Source organism: Colias eurytheme, chromosome 19 (genome assembly GCF_061535395.1).
Source record: "Colias eurytheme isolate Ceu_HAF_F1 chromosome 19, ilColEury1 Martin Lab GWU primary, whole genome shotgun sequence".
NCBI lineage: Eukaryota > Metazoa > Arthropoda > Insecta > Lepidoptera > Pieridae > Colias > Colias eurytheme.
In genome coordinates, this window is record NC_142998.1 from 4,438,077 (window position 1) to 4,463,684 (window position 25,608).

General features: G+C 34.1%; 2 protein-coding genes across 7 annotated transcripts in view; one reads left to right on the forward strand and one right to left on the reverse strand.

Annotated features, from left to right (window-relative positions):
- EndoA (SH3 domain containing GRB2 like, endophilin-A) overlaps positions 1 to 5,967 on the reverse strand; it is a 31,388-nt gene extending 25,421 nt beyond the window's left edge. For all 6 annotated transcript variants that reach the window (XM_090112889.1, XM_090112887.1, XM_090112888.1 and 3 more), the window contains exon 1: positions 5,791 to 5,967. The gene's annotated coding sequence lies outside the window, so the exon portion shown is untranslated. The remainder of the gene's footprint in view (positions 1 to 5,790) is intronic.
- A 785-nt stretch (positions 5,968 to 6,752) lies between these two features.
- Rbcn-3A (rabconnectin-3 alpha) overlaps positions 6,753 to 25,608 on the forward strand; it is a 49,419-nt gene continuing 30,563 nt past the window's right edge. The window contains exons 1-13 of the mRNA XM_090113116.1: positions 6,753 to 7,028; positions 7,479 to 7,679; positions 11,811 to 11,964; positions 18,328 to 18,401; positions 19,401 to 19,530; positions 20,053 to 20,173; positions 20,721 to 20,906; positions 21,311 to 21,438; positions 21,632 to 21,792; positions 21,873 to 21,948; positions 22,280 to 22,348; positions 22,699 to 22,885; positions 23,191 to 23,375. Of these exons, the coding sequence (XP_089969242.1) occupies positions 6,942 to 7,028; positions 7,479 to 7,679; positions 11,811 to 11,964; positions 18,328 to 18,401; positions 19,401 to 19,530; positions 20,053 to 20,173; positions 20,721 to 20,906; positions 21,311 to 21,438; positions 21,632 to 21,792; positions 21,873 to 21,948; positions 22,280 to 22,348; positions 22,699 to 22,885; positions 23,191 to 23,375 (1,759 nt within the window). The 5' untranslated portion in view covers positions 6,753 to 6,941. The remainder of the gene's footprint in view (positions 7,029 to 7,478; positions 7,680 to 11,810; positions 11,965 to 18,327; positions 18,402 to 19,400; positions 19,531 to 20,052; positions 20,174 to 20,720; positions 20,907 to 21,310; positions 21,439 to 21,631; positions 21,793 to 21,872; positions 21,949 to 22,279; positions 22,349 to 22,698; positions 22,886 to 23,190; positions 23,376 to 25,608) is intronic.

Genomic DNA, 25,608 nt, shown 5'->3' on the forward strand with positions numbered 1-25,608 from the left:
CTTGTAGATAATTTTATGGCCTTTCAACTTTTCCTTGAAAGTTTTTCTCTAACATGTACCGTTTTTGAGATTTAAGCGAAAAATGAAAAAATGGACCCATTTCCCCCCTCCCCCCACTCCGGGGCTCCTCCTAGTGGCCCGGGGTTTTAGTATGTTTATTACCTAGGGACTCTTGACATGTTTCCAAAGAAACATCTTACGTTACTAACTAACGCACTCTAGAACTTTTTATTCAATGGACTAAAATTACAAACGAACGAACATGAATAGTGGAACTTATGAATAATGGGGACAAAGAGCTTTTCAAACGCCGTCTTTATTTGGTGAATGTTTAATAATCTAGCGACTTTTGTCGATTTAGGTTTATAGTTCTGTTTAACTATGATAAATATCGGATTAATGTGAATATATTAATTGGGAATACATTTACAGCTATTCATCCGTACCTTTCTAAACACATGTCAAAGGCAGTAACACGATATAAAATCACTCTGGGATATTTTCGTCTAATAGACTTTGTTGTTAAAGATTGAAGAGTAAATTAGATTTATAATCTAATCCCGAAAAATTAAGCACATAATACCTACTTGGTTTCAAGAACATATATCTTGCGTTATATTACATCATCAATAATCAGTGGATTTTCCTCTTTACTTTTTATATGCCTCCCACACTCACTAACTAGGCTCTAGTTACCAAACTCCTACTGTCCCCGTAATAAATTTCTTGTTAAAACGCCACGTTGGATGGCGTATACGTATTATGTAGGTATTCGTTATAAATTTTTAGTATTATTAGCAACACATAAATACATTTTACATCTGAATAGACAAGACATTACAAGACGATGAACTGATGAAAAATGTTGATGGAAGAAGGAAAATGTAATGGATAAAATAAAAATTAACATTTGATATTCCTAACATATTCACAATGTTCACTGAATGTTAATACCGAAGCTCATTCAGGCTGGAATTTTGCAAAATGTATTAACACTCCGATTGAATGGATATGGATATGGATATTCAATATTCATTGACCAATTTAATAAGTGGAAGTGCCGTATCGCGAATGTAATAGTCATATTTTACATATTTTGTAGAGTGACAGAGTGACGTTTTAAGCTATTGCATAGCTTTTATCTTCAGACTTTGAACGCGGCGACTCCAACTGGCACAGGGATGCAGATGCGATGCTATGCAATAGCTTTACCGCGGCAGTCCTCGAGTGCCACACGTATTTTTTATTTTACAGCTGTCACTAATCAATATTTTTGTTGTAGGTAGTTTAGCAGAAATTGCCATAATAAAGAGAAGAAGAAAAAGTAGTGGTAGATTGAGCAATCTCAACTATTATCATCATAGGCCTATTTATCTTTATCACAGAGCCCAGTCTAGAACATTGTTAATTGTATAATAAACATTATATACGTTATATATGGTTAAGTTTATCCGGGATTAGGACATATTATATATTTTAACATAATAAACCTACTCGTAATAAAATCTCACATTAAAATCCCTTGTGAAGCGTTCCTTTCATTAATTAATGTAACGACTCACGGTCAGATAAATTTTATATAGTTATAAGTATGTTAATTTGTCTCATTAACGGAAAGTATCCGACAAATTTACAAAAATCTTTTACCTACGTCAATTCTGAAGTAGGCTTTCACAATTTTACCGTGCTATAAATTAAAAAATCTTATGCCCGAACACTAAATAGTAAATATAGAAAAGCAGAAGATTACGCTGAATGTGAAAAATATATAACCGTTAAATAAAATGAGGTCAACCCTCTGACTCGCCGCGTTAGATAAAACATCGGGTAATAAAGCTGTAAGAGCATAAAAACATTACATTAGTGTCCTTTTATCCGCACTGCTTTCCCAAATTACATGGGATTTATATTAATTATATGTATATGTCACGGCTAAAGGTAGGTGAGAACATAAACTTAAGATTAGCCGGCTAAACTTAGGTTTATTTTCGACGAGGTGTTAATGTTAGTTTGTTCTATCTTTAGCCGGCTAAACTTAAGTGTAACCGCAGGCCCGTGGCTAAAAATGTCGGGGTGGGTAGATTTGGTTAGCGCCGGGCCGGTGGAGGGCTTGAGGGGCCCGCACAGTGCCAGAAAACACTCGCCCTGTTCCTTACATGTATTATAGTAACCAAATCTACCCACCCCGACTCAGGGCAGAAAGCTGGTGGCTAGGTTAGGTTAGGTTAGAACTCTTAAGACCCGCACGAGCCGAGCGAGCGCAGCGAGCGTGCTGCGGCAGCAGCCGGCGAAGTGCCAGAAAACACTCGCCCTGTTCCTTACATGTATTATAGTAACCAAATCTACCCACCCCGACATTTTTAGCCACGAGCCTGCGGTTACACTTAAGTTTAGCCGGCTAAAGATAGAACAAACTAACATTAACACCTCGTCGAAAATAAACCTAAGTTTAGCCGGCTAATCTTAAGTTTATGTTCTCACCTACCTTTAGCCGTAACATATACATAGCTACATAAAAACTGATAAACGTCTGATTCTAGATTTATAATCGGCCATGAACTAAGGCTGTAAAATATTTAATTGTAATCATTTTTTGTCATTGTTTTACAAGTAAACAAACCAAAACGATAATAAAGCATCGTACTATCTTATCGTACATTAAATTAGTCTGTGTTAGGGAATTATTTAACGTTCTTTATTTTTTTATACTTATTAATAATTCTTCTATTATCGCAAGCAAGATACGATACAATCCCTCTGTTGTCCTTTCATGTGAAGCCTGAGCGTCCGTCTGTCAAGGGCTCAACTCTCAAGGCCCTTTTTCAGTAACGTCTCAAGACATTAAGTTGAAATCAATATCTTATAACTTCACTTAGGGCTTAATAATGCTTAAGCTATTTTTTATATCCTATATTTATCACTCCCAGTGTGTTTTTGGTGTAACTGGATCCATTCTTATATCTGGCTTTAAATTTTAGTCATGGCGACATAGACTTCGCAATCATATAAACGTCTAAGTTTTTAAAACGACTTCTGAGAATTCAGGCTATGCATTAATATTTATACACCATTTAAGAATGTAAGTTGGGTACCTTTGAGAGGCATACTTTTAGCAAGTACACATTAAAGCTTTTAGGCTTTTAAACAATATAGTTTCTCATTATAATAGCTACTTTAGGCGAAACTCTATAGTTTTACGTTTTATAAAAACGGGTCTCTGAGGTTGTTACGTTGTATGCGATCTAAGGTTAACTTTATGTGTCACATGTTTTAAAAATACGATTTATGTACTTACAAATCTTTTTTTCATATCGATAAACGTTATTGATCAACTTAGATTATTTTTAATTCGTCTGAATTAGCAGCAACGTCACAATGGCGCTGAGTCGGTCCTATTCTTAGGTGGATCGCATACCGCATAGATGTATTTTATGTAGAAAAATGTAAGTATAAATGGATTTAATTTGAGTGTCCAACTTAATACAAAACGAAACCAATGAATCGTCAGATTAAGGTCCATTATCGTCAAAAAAACAATAAACAAATTTTACGTTCCTTTAAAGTTTACTAAAAGAAGCCGTTAAAGTCGTATTCAAGCGGTTCACAAAGGGTATTAAAGGCCGAGTGTTTACAGTGCAAACATATGGTCGTTATAACAAGGCGGGATTTAAAACGACGGATGCAAGTAAAGCGCTAATTGAAGGGCCTGCGAGGGAGCACTATAAATAGACGGACCCCCGCGTGGTTCGCGTCTTTATTCCTATTGCACTTTTTATATATTTATTTATGCATTGATTTGTGAATAGCTTTCAAGGGCTATTTTAATAAAATTGTAATTTGAAATATCTGCATTTTTATTTATTTTAATAGTGTTAAATATTGTAATGGTGATCAGTAGAATAAGTCAATATTGAGCTATCCCACACAAGTAAGGTAGCTTTATATTTTTATTACAACTATTTTTAAAAAGTAACCTTGGTCAGTCTCTGGACATCCAATCTATCTCCGGCCACAAAAACCACTTCTTTGCAAAATGAAGGAAGGAACAACAAACACATTTGCATATTTAATCCATACTAATATTATAAATGCGAAAGTAACTCTGTCTGTCTGTCTGTTACTCAATCACGCCTAAACTACTGAACCAATTTGCATGAAATTTGGTATGGAGATATTTTGATAGCCGAGAAAGGACATAGGCTACCTTTTATTGCGAAATATGTACCACGGGCGAAGCCGGGGCGGACCACTAGTATATTATATAAATTGTTTGCACATAAACATATACCAAACACATAATTTATTGTCTATATATTTTTCCAAACATGACTTTTAAATATCTTTTAACATTACAAACTATTTATCTCTTTAATGTACTGCCAATGCAATGTAATCATAATAACGAGGAAGTTAAGAAAATTATGGGTCAAACGCAATATGCATGTATTATGTTTGACAGCTCACAGCTCAATTGTATTTACACACAGCCTTATGTTCACCCGCTCAAAGGTTTTTAGTTTGATAGCGCTCCTGCCCTCATTAAGCACTATACCAAGTAGGTAAAAACAAATGATTATAACAAAATATGCCCTCTTAGAATTGCTAGACAAGGGGCAGTGAGAGTATAGGTAACCTTTTTATCCTATTTCAGTGATTGTATCAATTAATTATGATAAAATTATTATTTATTATAGACTATTTAAGTTGCACTGCTCACACACTCAGGCTCTATAATTCCATTTCAAATATTAAAAATTAAAATGTTTTTTAATTAATTAATGTACTTAATATTTGTTTGAAAATAAAAAGCTCCATGTATCCATACTAACATTATAAATGCGAAAGTAACTCTGTCTGTCTGTCTGTTACTCAATCACGCCTTAACTACTGAACCAATTTGCATGAAATTTGGTATAGAGATATTTTGATACCCGAGAAAGGACATAGGATAGGTTTTATCCCGGAAATCCTACGGGCGAAGCCGTGGGCGGAAAGCTAGTTTATAATAAATTACATCAATGAAAAAAATTTGGACAATAGTAATTAAAAGGAACTATTTAACTTTTAAAGATACAGCAATTATTATATTACTTAACAAAGTACTCATGAAAAGTTTGTCGAACAAATGTACACTGTAATAAGGATAAAATCTTGATAAAGAAGCCAAAAAACATGCCTCGATATTGAGTTAAAAACATTCTAATAAATAAATATGATCCTTATGCCTAAACAGATAAGGTTCATTCATGATGAAAATTAGGCAATTATATTTATCATTTCAGTTATTAGACTCAATTAGGAACTCTGGTTTGAAATAAAACACTCATTCATCCGCAATATCACACAGCGGGAAGTAAAGGCCAGTGATTTCTGTATTATCATGTCAATGATATGTCATCGAACAACATTATAAACTCAAATACACATATTAGTAATATACATGTATGTATTATAATACTACAAAAATTACTCAAATGAATGAAGAAGTGATTATAAACACTACATAAGCAAGTGTATTGTATGTATTCTATTTCAATTTTATTCTATTTTTAAATAAATAAAAAGTGGTACATATAAATTTTATTAAATTCTTAATGCTAATTTTCCCGGAATTATGTTAAAATTTATAAGGTACATCAGGTGTAGTTTGTTTTATCAAACGGAATCTTATTCAGAATTATTTTCTTTACTCGTATGGTTGAAGAAAATTTGAATGTAATTAATTTAATAATGTAAAAAAACAAGGCAACAGTAGCTGGTTATAAGCAGACAAAAAATATTGTAACTTACCGAAGTTATGCGACGGATTAACATACACACATATATTATATATCAATGAATTGTAACTAAAACCCGGCTTGTAACCTTTTTAATTTATATAAGACACAAAATTAACTAACAGTAATTTCTTTTTATCGTTACAAGTCACAATCAGCAGTACACAAATTACAACGGGCAAGGGCAACGCACGCAACAACAAATGTCAAGTTCATATGTCATCTGTCAGCTGTCACTGTCAAACATCAGTTTGCAAAAAAACAAAATTTGCCATATCAAAATAACACAACAGATTACAGAATAAACATTATATTTAAACATGTGACCGAATCGTATCTAGTTTTATGAGTAAATGAGTTAATAACAAGCTTATTAATATTCGGTATGCATTTTTATGGCACAAATGTTTAGTTTTAGTCCCAGTTCGTATTTGAACTTTAAACTGAACATCGGATATAGTAAATCTAAAGGCATATTACACTACTAAAGGCTTTAAGCAATGTTTAAGATAGATAATAACATAATCGTATCGTTTTAATCCAAATATTAGTACGATTAAACTAACGAAATGAATTACGATGATTTATGAGAGTTCATACACAGTTCATATCATTCATTAAAAGATAAACCTTTAATATAATTAACACGTATGTACAGGCTTAGAGTATATATTAATTATTACAGTCTTAGATCATTTACTTAATGATCTAAGATTACAGTCACAATTACAGTAGTAGTAGGTAGTATATTTACTCTAATCGTACCGGCTATACTGGCTAGTTACTAGCTAATAGAAAATATGTTTAAATATGAATTGCTTACAAAAAAGTTAAACTCCTCTCTTTCATTAATTTTAACCGATTTTTATTGTGAATGTTTAAATCTATGTTGAGATCTAAATAATTAATTTTCTGTTTTTAATTAACTGTCATTTTTACAATGTGTCTCTTTCCTTCATTACGTACGTCAACTACGTCATTCAGGTTCGATGTGTGGTTTCCGCAGAACTACCTATTCTTGATCGTACAAACAGCTTACAATAAAATTAATTCATAATGATAGAGATTTATAAAAAATATGTTTCATTATAATGTAGTGATGATAGTGGTGTGTTGTTACGTGGTGCAAACTTAATAAAGGAATTATAATTATATTAGCTCATAATGAACTGTCATCAAGTACTCAGTGGTGCCTGTAATTCAGGAGATCAATGTTTTGCTGTTGGTTCTGTTGAAGGAATACCTTTTACAGTAAGTGTGTTCGACGAATTATTCATTTATAGGGGGCGGATTCGCTAAGTACTCCCTTTGACATTCTAAATATGATGTCTAAGAGGAAAATATTGCATATTTCTGAATAGGTAGATAACAGTAGCAAAATGAGATGTTTGTATAACTTACTCTTAATACAAATGTTAAGTAAAAATTTCCATAATTTCAATACAATACACCTTCAAGCAAGCTCAAATTTGCAATGGTTGGATATTTAAATGACAATATTGTTGTTAGTTGTACAAGACATTGTTTACCTTGGAATGATGAACATAGATACTATGGTTAGATGCAAGGATAGTTGCTTAGATTATGTCATCAATTATGTATTAGAATCCTATATATTAAAATATATGAGTTAAGAAGAAACAAATTTCAATAATCCTAAACAATCGAGTTGTAATAGTTAATTTATGAGTATATTTTTAGGCATACGCAGCAGGATGTAATATAGTAATACTTGCATCAAATTTTGAACGTGTGCAAATAATACCTGGTGCCATACATGGGTATATACGTATCAGCTCTTTGGACTGTAGCACTGATACTGGTAAAATAGCAGCGGCATATGGAGCAGAAGTGTGTATATTTGAACCTACACCATTGATACACACTGCGTCTACCACTCATGTAAGTACATATAACATTTTTATTTTAAGTGTATTTAAAAAAGTTAGTGTTATAAATGAGGTATTTTAAATTTTGCATGTACAGTGCAACCTTAATATAACGTACCTCAATATAACGAATTCCTCGATTTAACAAATTTTTCGAAATCCCCTTGAATTGTCCATAAGATTCAATACAAAATATCCCTTTACATTACGAACATTTTTTGCGAACAACCTCTTTATAACGAATTTTTAACTATCAAGAAAAGTATAAATACCTCTAATTAACGAATTTCGTCAACCCAAAACCTTTATATAAAGTTCCAACCAATGTAATGATTATTAATCTCATAGTATGTGATTCATGTCGCGACAGATTTCGACATGCTTTTGTTCGTAAAACGATCATTTTTGTTTAATTTAAATTGGAAAGTAATGTGAACACTGCTGCTCGTCACTATTGTTAAAGATTCAAGTTGAAATGGATCAGAAACGTTAAAAGACTTCTTTATAACGAATTTTAGACCAACCTAACCTCAACATAACTAACCTCAGTTCAACGAATTACTTGATATAACGAATATTTATTTGTTCTCTTCAGATTTGTTATATCGAGGTTGCACTGTATATGTTTTAATTTTTGATATTATTATACATTAAACCTTTTATATGTTATAACTAACTTGCCTGCAGCTTAGCTCATGTGTTGCCCAATTCCAAAATAAATTTTCAGAGTATAATCTTTGATCTCTTATTTTATCCCCATGGGGGTAGAATTAATCAAAATCCTTAGCAGATGCCTGGGTATCTGCATGCCGAATTTCAACCTAATCAATATAGTAGTTTAGTCTGTTTGTTAATTAGTAGATCAATCTGTAACCTTTGCATTTTGTATATTCAGAAATATAAACCGAAATTTGAAATATTATTTTTTGGATGTAAAAACGAAATTATAGCAAAAACTTTTGATAAGATATGAGATGGAACCTATCTTTGTTTACCTTCTTATCTGACACCTATTGATTTAGTAGTCCAGATATAGACTGATGAATACTTAACATAGTCTTAAAGATTAATAAAAATATAAATCTTATCAACACTGTACCTCTAATGTTTTTGCATTGCATTATGCTATTTTTCATAAATAAGACAGACTCAAGTTGTAATGTGTGTGAGATGATTATACATATAAATTATTCATTCATTCATACTCATTATAAATGTGTGCATGTATAATTGATGTAGTAATAATATACAACTACCAATATTTGAATAAAATGTATGTCAAATTGATAATTTAACAATTTTAAGAATAAACTGAATATAGTAGATATGATTATAATTTGTAATTAATTATTATACTTACTTAAAATGTAATTTATAAGTGTTTTTTAATCAAACGAAAAGTAAAAAGAAAAAAAGGAGACACATTTGGAATGAATAGAGTAGAGAGAGAAAAGAACCTTCAAACATTTTTAAGCAACACATTAGTTAACTGTTAAATATAAGAAATTATATTATTTATTGAGGAATTGGTTTTAAGATGTTTATTTTGAATTGAATACATTATATAATAAATATGATATACAATGTTTCAACTTTGTATTGATATCACAGGTAGATATAGTAAACAAAAATATATAGACAATATATGAATGATCCCATTAGGCCGAATTAGCGCCATGGATTGCGGTCGAGCGTGCGTCTTTCCAAACTATACAAGGCCAGTACGCAACGGTGTGAAACTAATCACGTATAAATTGGAAATAACTTTTTTACAAAGTTCTTCCAATCTATACAACAGCAGTACGCAAATACTCGCGTATACTTTGTAGTGAAGTAAGTAAGAATAGCGCTCCAAAATATACAGCGCCAGTACGCATGCGGACTAATCGTGTATGTTTCGGAGTAAGCGTAGCGTCTTTCCATTTCTCGCGTTTATATGTATTATTGTATTGCTGTTTTGAAATCTATTATTAAAATGCATGTGTATTGTGTATATAATGTTGCGAACTGATCGTATATTTTTTGTATCGAGGATGCTTGTGTCTTCGTTCCCGACTATACTGCACGAGTGAGTGCACGACTTACAATTGACAATAGTGCTAAAATATAAGAATCTAATAAGTCCAGAAGAAGACGGTTGCGAGGCGACGGAGCCCCGCGAACCGGGGCTCCTATTTTTGTGTAGTTAAAAAAAAACACGAACCTAACCTAACCCATAGGTAACATCTGTTACCTATTTATTTTTCTAAGCTTACCTAATAATATTAATATTATTCCATATTTTACTGAATCAATCAAGAAGAATAAAAGTAGATAGATATAGCTGTACAAGTCTTTGATTGCCTATATATTTATTATTTTGCTCAAGCGTAAGTGGTGTAGTAGGCTCTATATTTAGTTATACATATTTTGCGTACTGATCGTGTATAGTTTGGAACGTAGAAGTAAGCATCCGCGTTACAAAGTATACACGATCAGTACGCAAAATTCGTGTATATATTGTAATAACAAACTTAAAAACAGCATTACAAAGTATACACGAGCAGTTTCCTATGGTTGCGTTCTGGCTATGTATAGTTTGGAAATACGCGTCGAGCGTCACCTTGACGTAAAATACTCTTAAATGTTTATTTTCTGTTCAATTACATGTTCTGCGTATACGGTGTCTAAAATATCTGTAAATAAATGAGGAAATGGGGTTAATGATTAAAATGTCCAGACAAATGCATGGTATCCTACACTATGTTTATATTTATAATGATACATATATATACATATTTATATATATAGTAATTCGTATTTCATTATACTGATTAAATAAATACACGATCATTTCATCATCGGTTGTTTAATTCTCTGTTAGAAAATGTACAAATTATGCACACGAATCATTATAGGATGACGTTACTATACTTCCGAATCATTAAAATATACGACACGAAAAATTATTAAGAAATACAGTAATTATATTCCAAACAGTTTTGCAATTACACAACGGATAAGAAACTGACGAATATAAATTTAACAGATACAATATTTACGCAGTGCGGTTTTTACTAGTTATAATAATTAATCCAATCATTTTACAAATGAATGGTGCTAAACACCTTGTCGTAATAAAAAATAAGTCTGTTGTCTTGTATTACGAATAAATTAATTGACAAAAAGAAACGTAAGATAATATTCTTCCCGTCTATCGTTATGCGTTATCTCGCAATTATTGGTAAAGTTTCAGATGTTTTTAAGTAATTGAATTAAAAAAAGAGAAGTTGTTTATATTGCGTAATATTTTTTCGAATCCTAATTGTTTACTGTTGGTATGAGATTACAAGTTGAATTAGCAATCATTAAGGATAGATATTTATACCCTCAGATCCTAAAAAGGACAAAACGAGCATGTGTGTCCCAATTATCAAGTTCTCATAATTGGAACAACAGCACGAGACGGCCCACCTAATTTTGTTTTTTACTCCTTGACCAAGATTCCACTTCCATATCTCAAAACTGATGTCGTGAGTTAATTCGTCAAACGGATATTATGTTAAGGATATCTAAACGGGTTTGCTTGAATCAATTTGTTCAGTACGCGTCGGTCACATGACATACAATTGTATATTAAATTGCTCTTCATAATAATGCAACAGCGCTAACTTGCTAACTTACGTCACACCTCTATTACAAAAATCCGCGTTCTATCGGTTTCGTATGTTACATTTTAATTGTACTAGTTTTTTATGTTGACGGATATGTATCGGTATATGTAATCGCATTAAAATTAATAACTAAATGTGATTGTATTGGTTTGTACACCTACAGCATTTCATGGGTAGATAGGTACTAATTAGATTCTAATGTCGCAAGTAACTACTTCTTACGCAGTTCATCACACAGATATTTTAATCCGTTTGTGAGGCCTTCCATAATGATATTCTTTAACGGATATATATTGTTTGATTACATAACGACTAACGAGACATCGTTGTGTATTTCTTTTAACTCAGCGAATTTATTTCATGATGTAAACTGTAGTGTAACGATAAACTTATGACAAGAGTAAAGTTCAAGTTTTACCTGTCTACGAAGGTATTTTTATAGCGAGGGTTTTCATTAGTAATAATTAATTAACAATACGTCTTAATTTTAGGGCTTGGAATACAGATGGGTGCAAACAGGCAAATTAGTAGCGGATGGTCCCATAACAGCATTATCTTGGAATCTAGAGGGAACGAGATTACTGACTGGAGGTAGAATATTACAACTGTGGCACCAAGCATCACTGTACCAAGATGACAGTCAGCGTGAGTGGTGTTTTAGTTTTTATCTTTATTTTTATACCTAGGTATGCCAACTATGTATAAAAGGTAATACGTGTAAAATGGAATTATCGGATTTAAATTGTCGCAATCTATCATCTAAAGTCTTAACCATTACAATGATTGGTTTTCTCTCTTATATTACCTATAAAATAAATCAAATATTATGCTTACTTATATTGGGATTATGGATAGTGGTGTGATTAATTTTAGTAAATAATTCAAGCACTTTGTTGTAGGAAGATAGTCACTTTATTTATCTTCAAATAGAGTATCGAAGGTATGTCTTAACAGTCTGAAGGATACGAGTGAACTACACACAAAGAGCTATATAACTCAACTGTTTTAGGGTCTATATAACACTCAAAATTATACCTTTATTTATGACCCTCTTCGAGTATTTCTTACCCGTACTTCTAGGAATCTATACAATAAATATTCACAAGGTTTAACATGTGTTATCAAGTGTTGAGTGTATACAGGACTCACAATAGGTTTACCAAATGTGCATGATAAGAAAAAAGGTCGTTGCAATAAATCACACGTATAGTGTAAGAAACGTAATTGCTTTTTAAGAGAGAAACTTTTGTAAATGAAATCAATATTTCAACACGCCCCCTCAAAAGTTAATCTCTTTTCCAAGTTACAATTTTAATTGCAATTACATATTAATACATATACAATTATATTAATACATCATGATAACCAAAATTCTAAAGTTGAATACAATACTCTTAATACTGATCGACATACCTTCCGCTTACTCTTTGTCTGGGACGGTTGTTACTAACCGTATACATAGTGATCCGACATTTGTCTTCACGATAAGGGAAACCCAGGAAAAACCTTATCAGATCATTAAAAATATATAAGTTTACATCAAGATACAACTTATTTACTAATCAATCTTCTGATGCCATTTTCGCTCTTAACTCCAGGAACCTCCCTGGTAGTGGCTTTGTCAGCATGTCTGCAATTTGAACACCTGTTGACATATGTTTAATAATTTTAGTATTATTTCTCATATTGATCCCAAAGGAATTAATATTTGATGTCAATATGTTTGGATCTAATAAGGCTTGTTGGATTGTTAGCTAGTACATCCATTTTACTATTCATATATTAAGATAGGTTCTTTAGTTTTCAGGTTTATACCTGCTGCTAAAGTTTTTTTTCAACCATATTGCATTTAACAGCTTCATACAGAGCCATATATTCAGCTTCTGTAGAAGAACCTGCCTTATTGTACTCCAACATATTGTACATCAATCATACAACTAGAAGAAGTAACCCGTTGTACTTTTCTTTTTAAATACTAATTCGAATCAATTATCTTATCAATTTGTCTAATTAGAATCAAGTATCTTATCAATTTGTTCTTATATGTTTCCTTTACATATTTAATTTTAATCTACTTGTTTTTAAACATTACCGAGTTCTTGTTTATTTTCATTCACATGTCTGCTTATAGTTAAAGTCAGATCATTGTACATGAAATTAAATACATTAGATTTCCAATAAGAATTCGAAATGGAATACCGTCATTCTCATTGGATTCCATTGCCTCAAAATCTAAATTGAATTTTATGTAAGAAGATTTTGATCACCCATTGTACTAAGTTTATTTCATACGGTTTTAATATTTACTTATGTGCTTTGATCTAGTGTTACGACATTATTTTGTCTCGTGATTCTAAAGCTTAATAAGAATTTAACCTCCTTTTAAATCACCCATTTTAAATTAATTCATTAAATTCTGCATCGTTTTTCAACAATAGACACTCACTATAATCACTAGATCGTCCACATTTAATTCAGTATAAATATTATTAGAGATATCTCATCTATTCAGTATGTACATGAATCGATCCTTAAAATCATTTGTAAAACCTTTTTCTAATAGTCTTTTCAAATATTTCAATCCAACATCTGGCAACTTTTTAAGCAATATGCTACCTAATGCTTTGTTTAATTTACAATCGGGGTTCACAAGTGTTTTCACTTTTCACACCCTCAAGTATTTTAATATACTGTACGATTAACTGACCACTTAAAATGCAGTTTAATCAATCTGGTAAACTAGCAAGCCATGCTGCTGTTAAAAGACTTAAGTTCAAAATTGTTGCAACCGATATTTTTACTAATACCTCTAGCAACTAAACGGGCTTTACACTTTTATGGATTTCCGAACTCATCGTACTTTATAATATCCATTTTCATTATATACAATATTTGTACTACTTGGTTTTGATACTAAAGTCCAAGCTTTTTATTTACAAATAAAGAATATAGTTCATCATTAATTGCATTTTTCATTGTTTAGCATCATTCCTATTTTCAATTATCTCATGTGAATTAGGAGTAAATATACAATGTATTATGCGCACAGTAAATAATGAAACGGCTAATAATCATCTTCATTAGATGAAGTTTGGCTTTTAATATCTATCTGATATATCGGTTTCATTGTCAATACTAATTGTCTGTGTCATTAAATTTTAGGCACTGTATTGTTTGTATTTTCAATACTTCGATAGCCTTCTGCCTTATTATTTTATTGATGACTAGCTACTGAGTTTAACGCAAAGTTATTGACTACAGTTTTTCGTCTAGGTACTGAGTTTAACGTATAGCTGCTATTTACTTCCAGTTTTCACCAACTGAGCTTATCACATAGCTATTCATTCAGTTTTCACCAACTGAGCTTATCACATAGCTATTCATTCAGTTTTCACCAACTGAGCTTAACACATAGCTATTCATTCAGTTTTCACTAACTGAGCTTAACACATAGCTATTCATTCAGTTTTCACTAACTGAGCTTAACACATAGCTATTCATTCAGTTTTCACCAACTGAGCTTAACACATAGCTATTCATTCAGTTTTCACTAACTGAGCTTAACACATAGCTATTCATTCAGTTTTCACCAACTGAGATTAACACATAGCTATTCATTCAGTTTTCACTAACTGAGCTTAACACATAGCTATTCATTCAGTTTTCACCAACTGAGATTAACACATAGCTATTCATTCAGTTTTCACCAACTGAGATTAACACATAGCTATTCATTCAGTTTTCACCAACTGAGATTAACACATATAGCTATTCATTCAGTTTTCACCAACTGAGTTTAACATAATATAGCTATTCATTCAGTTTCAACCAACTGAGATTAACCCATATAGCTATTTTTTAACTGAATATATAAGGTTGTCAACTGAGTTTAACGAATCGTTAGGGACTTCAGTATTTAAACCTGAATCAACCTCGTCTCCCTTTGCCTTTGATTTAAATTTACATCTCTTTCTACCACATATTTATTACTCTCCACTTTATACGCTCTATACCCATTTTACCTTTGATGACTTTTCATCAAATTTGTTTTACTGGTTTCAACATACGGCTGATTCGAAAACCTAAAGGTATTTTAAATATGGAGTTCGTGGCAATGTGAGATGATAACTGATACCTTTATCTACCTTTTAAGTAGTAAGATAAATTCTCTTTAACATGATCAGTAAATAGGTTTACAATACATCAGATTTATTTCTCATAAAATATGTTACACTCTTATGAGTGAATTCATCATTAAACATTACAAAATAATTTTATTATTATTTATTCATTTCTTTTAATCATGAGAACCATAAACATCTGATTTCAACATTATTTTATTAAATGACATTTACACTTGTTTATTGTTTATACAAGCTTCACACAAACAGGTAATCTACCTTTTCATTTAATGTCATCTATTAGCTACTAGATAATTTAACTTTATCAAACTTCTAATAGATAATTTAAAATTTATCTTTTCTTATTTGACCTCGTCACTGATGCTAATATTTTTATTCGGAATTAGAATCTTTATTTTAATAATTAATAAAGTTTAACTTACCGAAAATTCCAGAATAGATATATTGTATTTCGGCTTACCAGTCATTGCCGTCTTACCATTCCACCTCACTGTCAGCTGTCTTACTAACTGCTAAAAGGATATTTCACTTCCTTCATTTGTTAACTGAAAATTTCCAGCCATAAATGCAAAGCTGTCTTCAATCACTGGCTCAGCTTGAATGGTTTGAATTGTCCTTTGTCTTTCTGTACTTGGTTTGGACTTAAAGCGTTTCGAGAAGTTACGACATTCATTTTTATAATGTCCTCTTTTTCCACAATTGTGACACTTAATGTGCCCTTTATAATTTATACCATTTTGTTTCGGCTTGACGATTCCACGACGTATTTTCGATGATTTTCTAAGCTCCTTATTATTTCGTTTTCTTTCATTAGTTTTCTGTTCAACATGTAGAACCATTTTACTTGTGTCAAGACTTTCATTAACAAGTTTAACTTCATGATCTAATAATCTTGTTTTCACGAAACTTAACGTGATGTTGTCTTCTGACAAAGTCTCGATGGCTGTTATAACACCATTGTAAGAAGGCGGTAAAGTAAGCAATAGTTGAGTCACTTTATCAACCTCTGAGATAGTCGCACCGGCTGATGCTAACTCCGATATCAAAGAATCGAACATCATAAAATGTTTACACAAATCTGTGTCTTCTTCCAACTTCAAATTAAATAATTTCTTCCGAGCTCCAATTTGTTTTGCTACACTTTTTCTTTCGAAGATATTGTTTAGTACATCAAAAATTTGTTTTGTCGACGATTCTGGTTTCACGTAACTTAAATACGAATCGGACAAATATTCAATTAACACATTCTTTGCGGTTGACTCCGATTTCTTCCACTTGCTGTCAGGATTCGCTGGTGCTGGTTTATCGATTACATGAATCACTTCAAGTTCATTTAAGAGACTGCGGATTCTGAACTTCCATATATTATAATTTTCACCGTTGAAAGGTTGGATGTTTCTTTTAGATTTTATAGTTTCCATATTGTTTATAAAATCTTTATCTTCACTCTGAATGTTTTACTTACGATACATTCACTAATTTTCAATTGCACTTTGAAATTTTAATTTTCTTCCTCTCAATAAAATTTGTATTTAAATTAATCAACAACGTAGCCTGGGCCCATAACCTATTGGGATTATGGATAGTGGTGTGATTAATTTTAGTAAATAATTCAAGCACTTTGTTGTAGGAAGATAGTCACTTTATTTATCTTCAAATAGAGTATCGAAGGTATGTCTTAACAGTCTGAAGGATACGAGTGAACTACACACAAAGAGCTATATAACTCAACTGTTTTAGGGTCTATATAACACTCAAAATTATACCTTTATTTATGACCCTCTTCGAGTATTTCTTACCCGTACTTCTAGGAATCTATACAATAAATATTCACAAGGTTTAACATGTGTTATCAAGTGTTGAGTGTATACAGGACTCACAATAGGTTTACCAAATGTGCATGATAAGAAAAAAGGTCGTTGCAATAAATCACACGTATAGTGTAAGAAACGTAATTGCTTTTTAAGAGAGAAACTTTTGTAAATGAAATCAATATTTCAACAACTTAAAAAAATAAAGGAATTTGGTATATTATATAGCGTGACTATAACGGCATTCGTTTTTCTAAATACCTCAGTGTTAATCACTGGAACACAAATTAACGCGTTTTAATTACAAATACTTTTTTATTTGCATGAAAATCTGATAAATTTTATAAAGAATTCTATTTACTATTCGGTAGACATCTACAATTAGCTTGAATTTAGAAATCTACACAAAAATAGTTGTACAGACTCTCAATAAATTTAATTTATTATATATAAGTCAAATTTAACAATTAAAAAAGCAGTTTCATTACGCATGTTTCAGACTGATTTAGTTTATTGCGTTTTATAAATACTACAGTCGTCATAATGATATAAATCTTGAAATTGTGCTCAATGCATACTGGAACTGTTTCGTTTAAGACCATTTCGGTACGAACCAAGCTCCCTGGCAGGTTTCCAGTACCTTCTCTTGTTACAGTTTTATTGATTCTTCTATTTTAGGTCAGATTAATTTTTTTCCATAAAAATTGTTGGGCATTTGGAAATACATATTAACGCTGCACTCGTGTTTCGTCTAAGCGATTATACATAACTAATCTAACTGGTTAGCTAATGTAATAGAAAAAAGAAACTTACAAGCAATGATTTTTCCTTCGAAATTATTCACTACATACCTAAATAACAAATGTTTACACATAAAAGAGCAAAACAATATATTTAAATACATAATATTTTACAATTATTATGCTAAAGGATACCTACATCTTAATAATCCTATTCAGTATTTGTGGTGTAAGATTTATAAAAACGTAAACCGATTTTCGTCTGTTGTTTAATTTTAAAATAACGTATGATTTAAACATTAATTTATTTTACAGCAAGCTCCGGCGTCACATTCCAAATCGGCGGTGACAAAGACGACAAACCGAAACAGCCTGAAGAGGAAGAGCCTGTAAGTTCAATTGATCTAAATTCTAGATTGCCAACTAGCGAGATAAGATAAACAGAATCATGAGCGCTCTACCTATCCTGATATCATTGTTTGACCATACGTGTGTACTGTGTACTGTGTACTGTCTTTGTTTTATCACCAGTTTGCTAAGCGTTTGATTATTGTTATTAATCACGTGACCTTTTAAAGATAGAAAACTGGACTGTTCCACGTTTGGGTTGTTTTTCGGCGTCTCATTTAAAATTATAATCATAACATTAATGCACATATTTGTAGATCGTAATCACTCGAGATTTTTATCTACTTAACAACTAGAAACTTGTGTTGACCTTAACTCGAGTGTGATGATATAATCGATAAAATGCATTAGACCACAGTTGATAGATTTCGTCTAAGTATAAATATTTTTGTATGCATTTATAAGTTACACACTTAGCACTGTTTTTTATTAAACACAGCAATTAAAATGAAGATAAAAAAAATATAAAAAAGTAATTGTTTCGCTATTAAGCATCTACATAGTTAATCTTATTTGCTTCAAATTGTATTGTTAAAGAAATTGAAAAAACTTACTCGGAAATAAATTCTTTGAGTTGAAATTCTTATTTGAAACACACACAAAGAAATAAGAGTTCTTCTATTATACTACCTACATCATAATAACTACTCATAGTTTTGTAAACTGAACTTCGTTCGAATTATACCATTAAAAGTACATACAGAAAGTTCAGATTAATTTTAGTGTAATATGATAGATCGGTGGAGTTTTTCAGACGCTCAACATAAAAATATACATTTATTTTTTCTTTAAATGTTTAATATCGCGCAGCCCGCACGAAGGTACTACGCTGCTAATGCGGTCATTGTGTCTATGAAACCATAATCTTACCTTAAACCTAAGCATTCAGCGGACGGCAAAGGTCGGCGCGTTGTCATGTAACAATGTGTACAAATAGAGGTTTTAAAATGTATATTGTATATATTTAATTTATTATTCAGGGTTGGTTATGTGTATGGCAATGTCACACGGCCACGCCGGCGCACCACCTCGCCTTCAGCCCGGATGGTGTGCTGTTCGCGACATCAGGCATCAACGATAGACTCGTCAAGATTTGGTATCAAAATAAAGGTAAGGGAATTGAGCTAATTTATTTATTTAAGGTTGTTATGCTTCATCCATCATATCTTGAATTCAACTTGACCGTCGATTCTTTGTTCCGCTAACAAGGCTTTTACGAAAACATAAACTATCACTAACGGTATCGTCAAAGCTTTTTTGATTGTATCTCTATTCTCTACTTTTTCGAATTATACGAATATTTTCATTTAAAAGAGGTATCCAATTCAAAAACTTTTTAATTCTAATTATGTTGACAAAAAATATATTATTTTTATCCATTGAGTTACATGTACTAGAGAGGACATCGCTACTACACTTTTTTAACACGAGTTAGAGTCAATCGTCTCAAACTCAATTTTTATTTGTTACATTGATTGGTTTTAATTTATAAGTAATAAGAGGCAGAATATCTACAAAGTGTATGACTCACTAGCCGCCCCGCGCCGCCGCGCTTGTCGCACAGATTTTGTTCGTAGTGCCCACTCTAGTAATAATACCTCAATGATTTTTATCATGCTTTAATGTTTTCAGTACTGGTGCAAGCCCACGGAGAGCACTCACCGTCCGAGTTAAACTACACGTTTATTTATGTGGCGCATCCACGGGCCGTCACACATCTCTCGTGGCGGAAGACTAGCAAATATATGCCAAAGTAAGTTTGTTTAGGTATGCTTGAGTATACAATATAGAGAATTATTTATTGTTGGGTGAATAAATGCTAATATTTTCAATATTATTCAGGTTAAGATCAACATTGGAAGCATTGTACAGTTTACACTGTATATTTATTATTTATGTAAACTGTTTGTTTCTTAATAGACATATACCTAAAGTCTATTTCAGCCATTCACGTACAATTACAACTAGATTCACAACACGCTTAAAAATGACCACAACAAAACTCTGCATTAGATTTTGAACATTAATGCTACGAAATAAGGTGCTATTTTCAATGAATCTTTTATTCTCGGATAATCTTTTCAATGCTCAATTATTGTGAATCTAGTTTCGAAGTTTGACATACGAAAATAATTAATTGTCAAAAAAAAGTTTTACTAAAAAAATATTAATATAAACTTGAATAAAAGATTTGCATTCACAGTCCCAAACCGGAAAAAATCTTTGCAATTTCTCCAACTGTACCCTTTCTAAGTCAAAATAACGAACATCTTTTTAATAACTAATTTGAACTCCCACAGGGGCAGCGTCGGCAACGTGCTAGTGACGTCATGCGTGGACAACATCTGCCGCGTGTGGGCGGAGACACTGCTCCCGGAGGATGAATGGGGCGGCTCTGTGACTGCACACTCTCGGTCCCCGCCGCGCAGGCAGCGCGCGACGCACCGCCACAAGCATCGGTTCATGCAGCGCTTGAAGCATATGAAGTGAGTTGGGATTTGAATTTGGAATTTTTTATGTGATGTACTAATGTTCGCTTTGCAGCGCTTAAATTAATGAAGGGGCAGCTGTTTTTGTACGGTCTCGTTCACAAATGGAATACTGTGGATGATTAAAATATGCTTCAAGCGCTGGAAGTCAAGTGCATAGTGCTTAAGATGCAATATATGGCTTAAGTGAATTTTAATATTTGAAAATATAATAGCGTATGTGAAGTATTAATGTCTGCTTTGCAGCGTTAAAATTACATAAGTGAGAATTTAAAAATCCGTTTTTATGATATAGAATATTGTAAGTATATGAATATATTTTAAGCGTTAATTCACATGTAATGAGCAATAGATTAAAAATATATATTTACAAGAAATGTATATTAATAAATTTGTTCTAGAACGTGTTTCCACATCCGACGTAACGCACAGTCGTCAAAGCAGCCGAGCGCGCCTATCCCAACACTGCCTTCCACCTACAGTGCTCACGATTTCCACAACCCCTATCACTCTACTTCATATACAGGTGGTAAGTTTATAAAATCATTTTTTTTTAACATTTGAAAGATAAAAAAATATAGATATTCATAATAAGTATCAATATAATCAAATTCGTACATAAATTCTAGGTAAAAAGGCGATAAAAATTTGGTCCTTCGAGTCGGATATGTATCTTATAACAAACCATAATAATTGAATTGTTATTTTTCTCCTCTTTCTAGGTCTTCATTTCCATCTAGCAGCATCAATAAACGCTGAGACAGATATACCGCTAGTGCCGTCTCTGTCTGGAGGCGGTCGCTTCATCCTGCATTGGCTTCACAACAAAGAAATGCACTTTACAAGTCAAGCGGAGGCTATACTACACGATTTAACTAAAAAAGTAACAGTTCTACTATTTTGTTAATAATTGTGATATATTAAATTTTGATAAATTTTTGTATTATAATATTATTTGATTAGATCCTAGATAAAGAAGAAACAGAAGAAGGTGGTTCCGGATCAGACCATACCGCAAATCCCGATGGTGAACATGAAAGTAAGACATTTATTTCGTCTTTTATTTAGTTCGAAATCTATTATAATCATATTTATTTTCTATATCAATACTTATACATTCATTAAAACATCGCAAACGCTAACACTAAGATCCTATATGATTGCCCTCATACTATCAATAAACACATACAAAATACACTGAACATGTACGAAAGTTGCAATATAGTTCTAGTAAGTTTGTTAAGAATATACCTTTGAGAAACACAATATATTCACTAAATCGTATAGGACCTATAAAGTAGATACGCCAATTTATTTAACAAAATTTGCTTCGTAAATAAGTTGAATGCTTATTCCATGCTGCAAAGTAGGAAATAGACGGCCGAGCCATCACTTGACTAAAGTACTATCTGAGGACAGCAATAGCGATGAGAATCCAGGTAATGTAATCATGAGCTTAATGCTTCGTCTTTCTTGTTTGAAAATTTTGCAAATCTCATAATAAATTTTGTTTGAATTCTAAAAAAACTTTGTTTCGATATTTTTAACAATTTTTTTAATATCTCTACTTTTATACTTTACTATACTAAAATATCTCTACTTTTATTCATTTAACTCTGCTTTATCTAATAAAAATCCTGCCATTACATAATAATAATTGCAGAGTAAAAGGAAGTTGGAGTCACTTCAACGATGTTGAAGAGTACCTTACTTTTGCATGTATAGTGAAATTTTTGCATAGGAATATACTACAATTATAATTTCATTAATCTAATATATCAATAATTAGGTAACGGCAATCACAGTCACCCGAGCCTCTCAAACACGACGTCCATAAACTCGATCGCGACTGACGTCACGTGCACGCACTTACCAGACTCGCTGGACGCAAAGATAGAAGGGCTCTTGCGAGATTGGCATCAAAGTCCTGATCTGCTGTTCTCTATACACCCTGTTGATGGCAGTTTTCTTATATGGTGAGTTTATAAATATTCAACTAGTTCAGGCGTTTATGGCCTATGTGTTATATCCATGAATTTGTGACAATAAAAAAATATATAGCTATTTTATGTAGATAATAGTTACATATCTATAGTTTCGTAGACTATTTACAGGTTATTTTTTAGATTATGTATTTATTTTTTCAAAAACTTAAAATAAAATTTTTAATGTAATACCACTTTCCTCGACAGCCAAATATAAATTAGCATGTGTTATACACGATGCGCAAGTGCGTTATAATTGCCAACTTCCCACCATTAACTATTACTTAACTATACAGGGTGTGCGAGTGGCTAGACGAGCTGCAAGCGGGCGCGATCCGGCAGGCACAAGTGTCGTTCTCCGCGCGCATCCCGTCCGCGTTCCCGCTGGGCGACGCGACCACCATGTGCACGCCGGCCGCGCTCTACCACGCGGCCGCGCAGCCGCTGTACGTGCGCCACCGGACCAAGCCGGTCACTGCGGGTACGGTACACGCCTTAGCACATAGTATACCACACAGACGCAAGTGTCTCCGCGCGCATCCCGTCCGCGTTCCCGCTGGGCGACGCGACCACCATGTGCACGCCGGCCGCGCTCTACCACGCGGCCGCGCAGCCGCTGTACGTGCGCCACCGGACCAAGCCGGTCACTGCGGGTACGGTACACGCCTTAGCACATAGTATACCACACAGACGCAAGTGTCTCCGCGCGCATCCCGTCCGCGTTCCCGCTGGGCGACGCGACCACCATGTGCACGCCGGCCGCGCTCTACCACGCGGCCGCGCAGCCGCTGTACGTGCGCCACCGGACCAAGCCGGTCACTGCGGGTACGGTACACGCCTTAGCACATAGTATACCACACAGACGCAAGTGTCTCCGCGCGCATCCCGTCCGCGTTCCCGCTGGGCGACGCGACCACCATGTGCACGCCGGCCGCGCTCTACCACGCGGCCGCGCAGCCGCTGTACGTGCGCCACCGGACCAAGCCGGTCACTGCGGGTACGGTACACGCCTTAGCACATAGTATACCACACAGACGCAAGTGTCTCCGCGCGCATCCCGTCCGCGTTCCCGCTGGGCGACGCGACCACCATGTGCACGCCGGCCGCGCTCTACCACGCGGCCGCGCAGCCGCTGTACGTGCGCCACCGGACCAAGCCGGTCACTGCGGGTACGGTACACGCCTTAGCACATAGTATACCACACAGACGCAAGTGTCTCCGCGCGCATCCCGTCCGCGTTCCCGCTGGGCGACGCGACCACCATGTGCACGCCGGCCGCGCTCTACCACGCGGCCGCGCAGCCGCTGTACGTGCGCCACCGGACCAAGCCGGTCACTGCGGGTACGGTACACGCCTTAGCACATAGTATACCACACAGACGCAAGTGTCTCCGCGCGCATCCCGTCCGCGTTCCCGCTGGGCGACGCGACCACCATGTGCACGCCGGCCGCGCTCTACCACGCGGCCGCGCAGCCGCTGTACGTGCGCCACCGGACCAAGCCGGTCACTGCGGGTACGGTACACGCCTTAGCACATAGTATACCACACAGACGCAAGTGTCTCCGCGCGCATCCCGTCCGCGTTCCCGCTGGGCGACGCGACCACCATGTGCACGCCGGCCGCGCTCTACCACGCGGCCGCGCAGCCGCTGTACGTGCGCCACCGGACCAAGCCGGTCACTGCGGGTACGGTACACGCCTTAGCACATAGTATACCACACAGACGCAAGTGTCTCCGCGCGCATCCCGTCCGCGTTCCCGCTGGGCGACGCGACCACCATGTGCACGCCGGCCGCGCTCTACCACGCGGCCGCGCAGCCGCTGTACGTGCGCCACCGGACCAAGCCGGTCACTGCGGGTACGGTACACGCCATCAGTCATATTATACTATACTCGGATTTTTAATTAGATAAAGTAAACTGACGTTTTCTGTGTTGTCAGTTTTTGATGAAATAAAAATAGAGTTGTCACAAAGTGAATGATTCAAAATCGGGAATGAATGAAATTGAATCGATCGTCTAGTGAATATTTAGTGTGTAACAATATAACACCAAATAAACACAACAATGACAACAAACACAACGTAATTAGTTAGAATTTACGAAAAAATTAAGAAAACAGTAACGTAAACATCGTAAAAATAAAAATAAAAAAATGATTATAATTACATTATACTAGTAACTTATATCTTATATAGTTTTATATATTACAATTAGAAATAATGTTATTTTATAGTTTGAAATGATGAACTATTCACACTCATTGTTCATTCATCTGATTGAATGAGAACTGAATTCCTCACTATTACTTTAAATGTGGCAACATTATTTTACAAAGTGACATTAGCTGCTGTCAGTTTACTTTATCTAATTAAAAATCCGAGTATAGGTAATAGGTATACATGGTGTTCCAGTCGATGGATGAGCTGTGCGATAAGCAGGTGCGATCCGGCAGGCGCAAAGCCGGTCACTTTAGTTATGACAATGTACATATTAAGTGTTGACATATAATTAATCTGTGATGGACGAAAACATTCATAAAACGTCCCAGTAATGGAAAAAAATATAAGTAAAGTTCGCTGAAGTAATACGATGAATGTTCGCAACGCATAATCTTTTTAAGTGCATAGAACATATATACAGGGTGATTTTTTTCAACTGGGCGTGGTTTTAAATATCAGTACATAAGACAATCATATGATAACTTAAGTTTGTC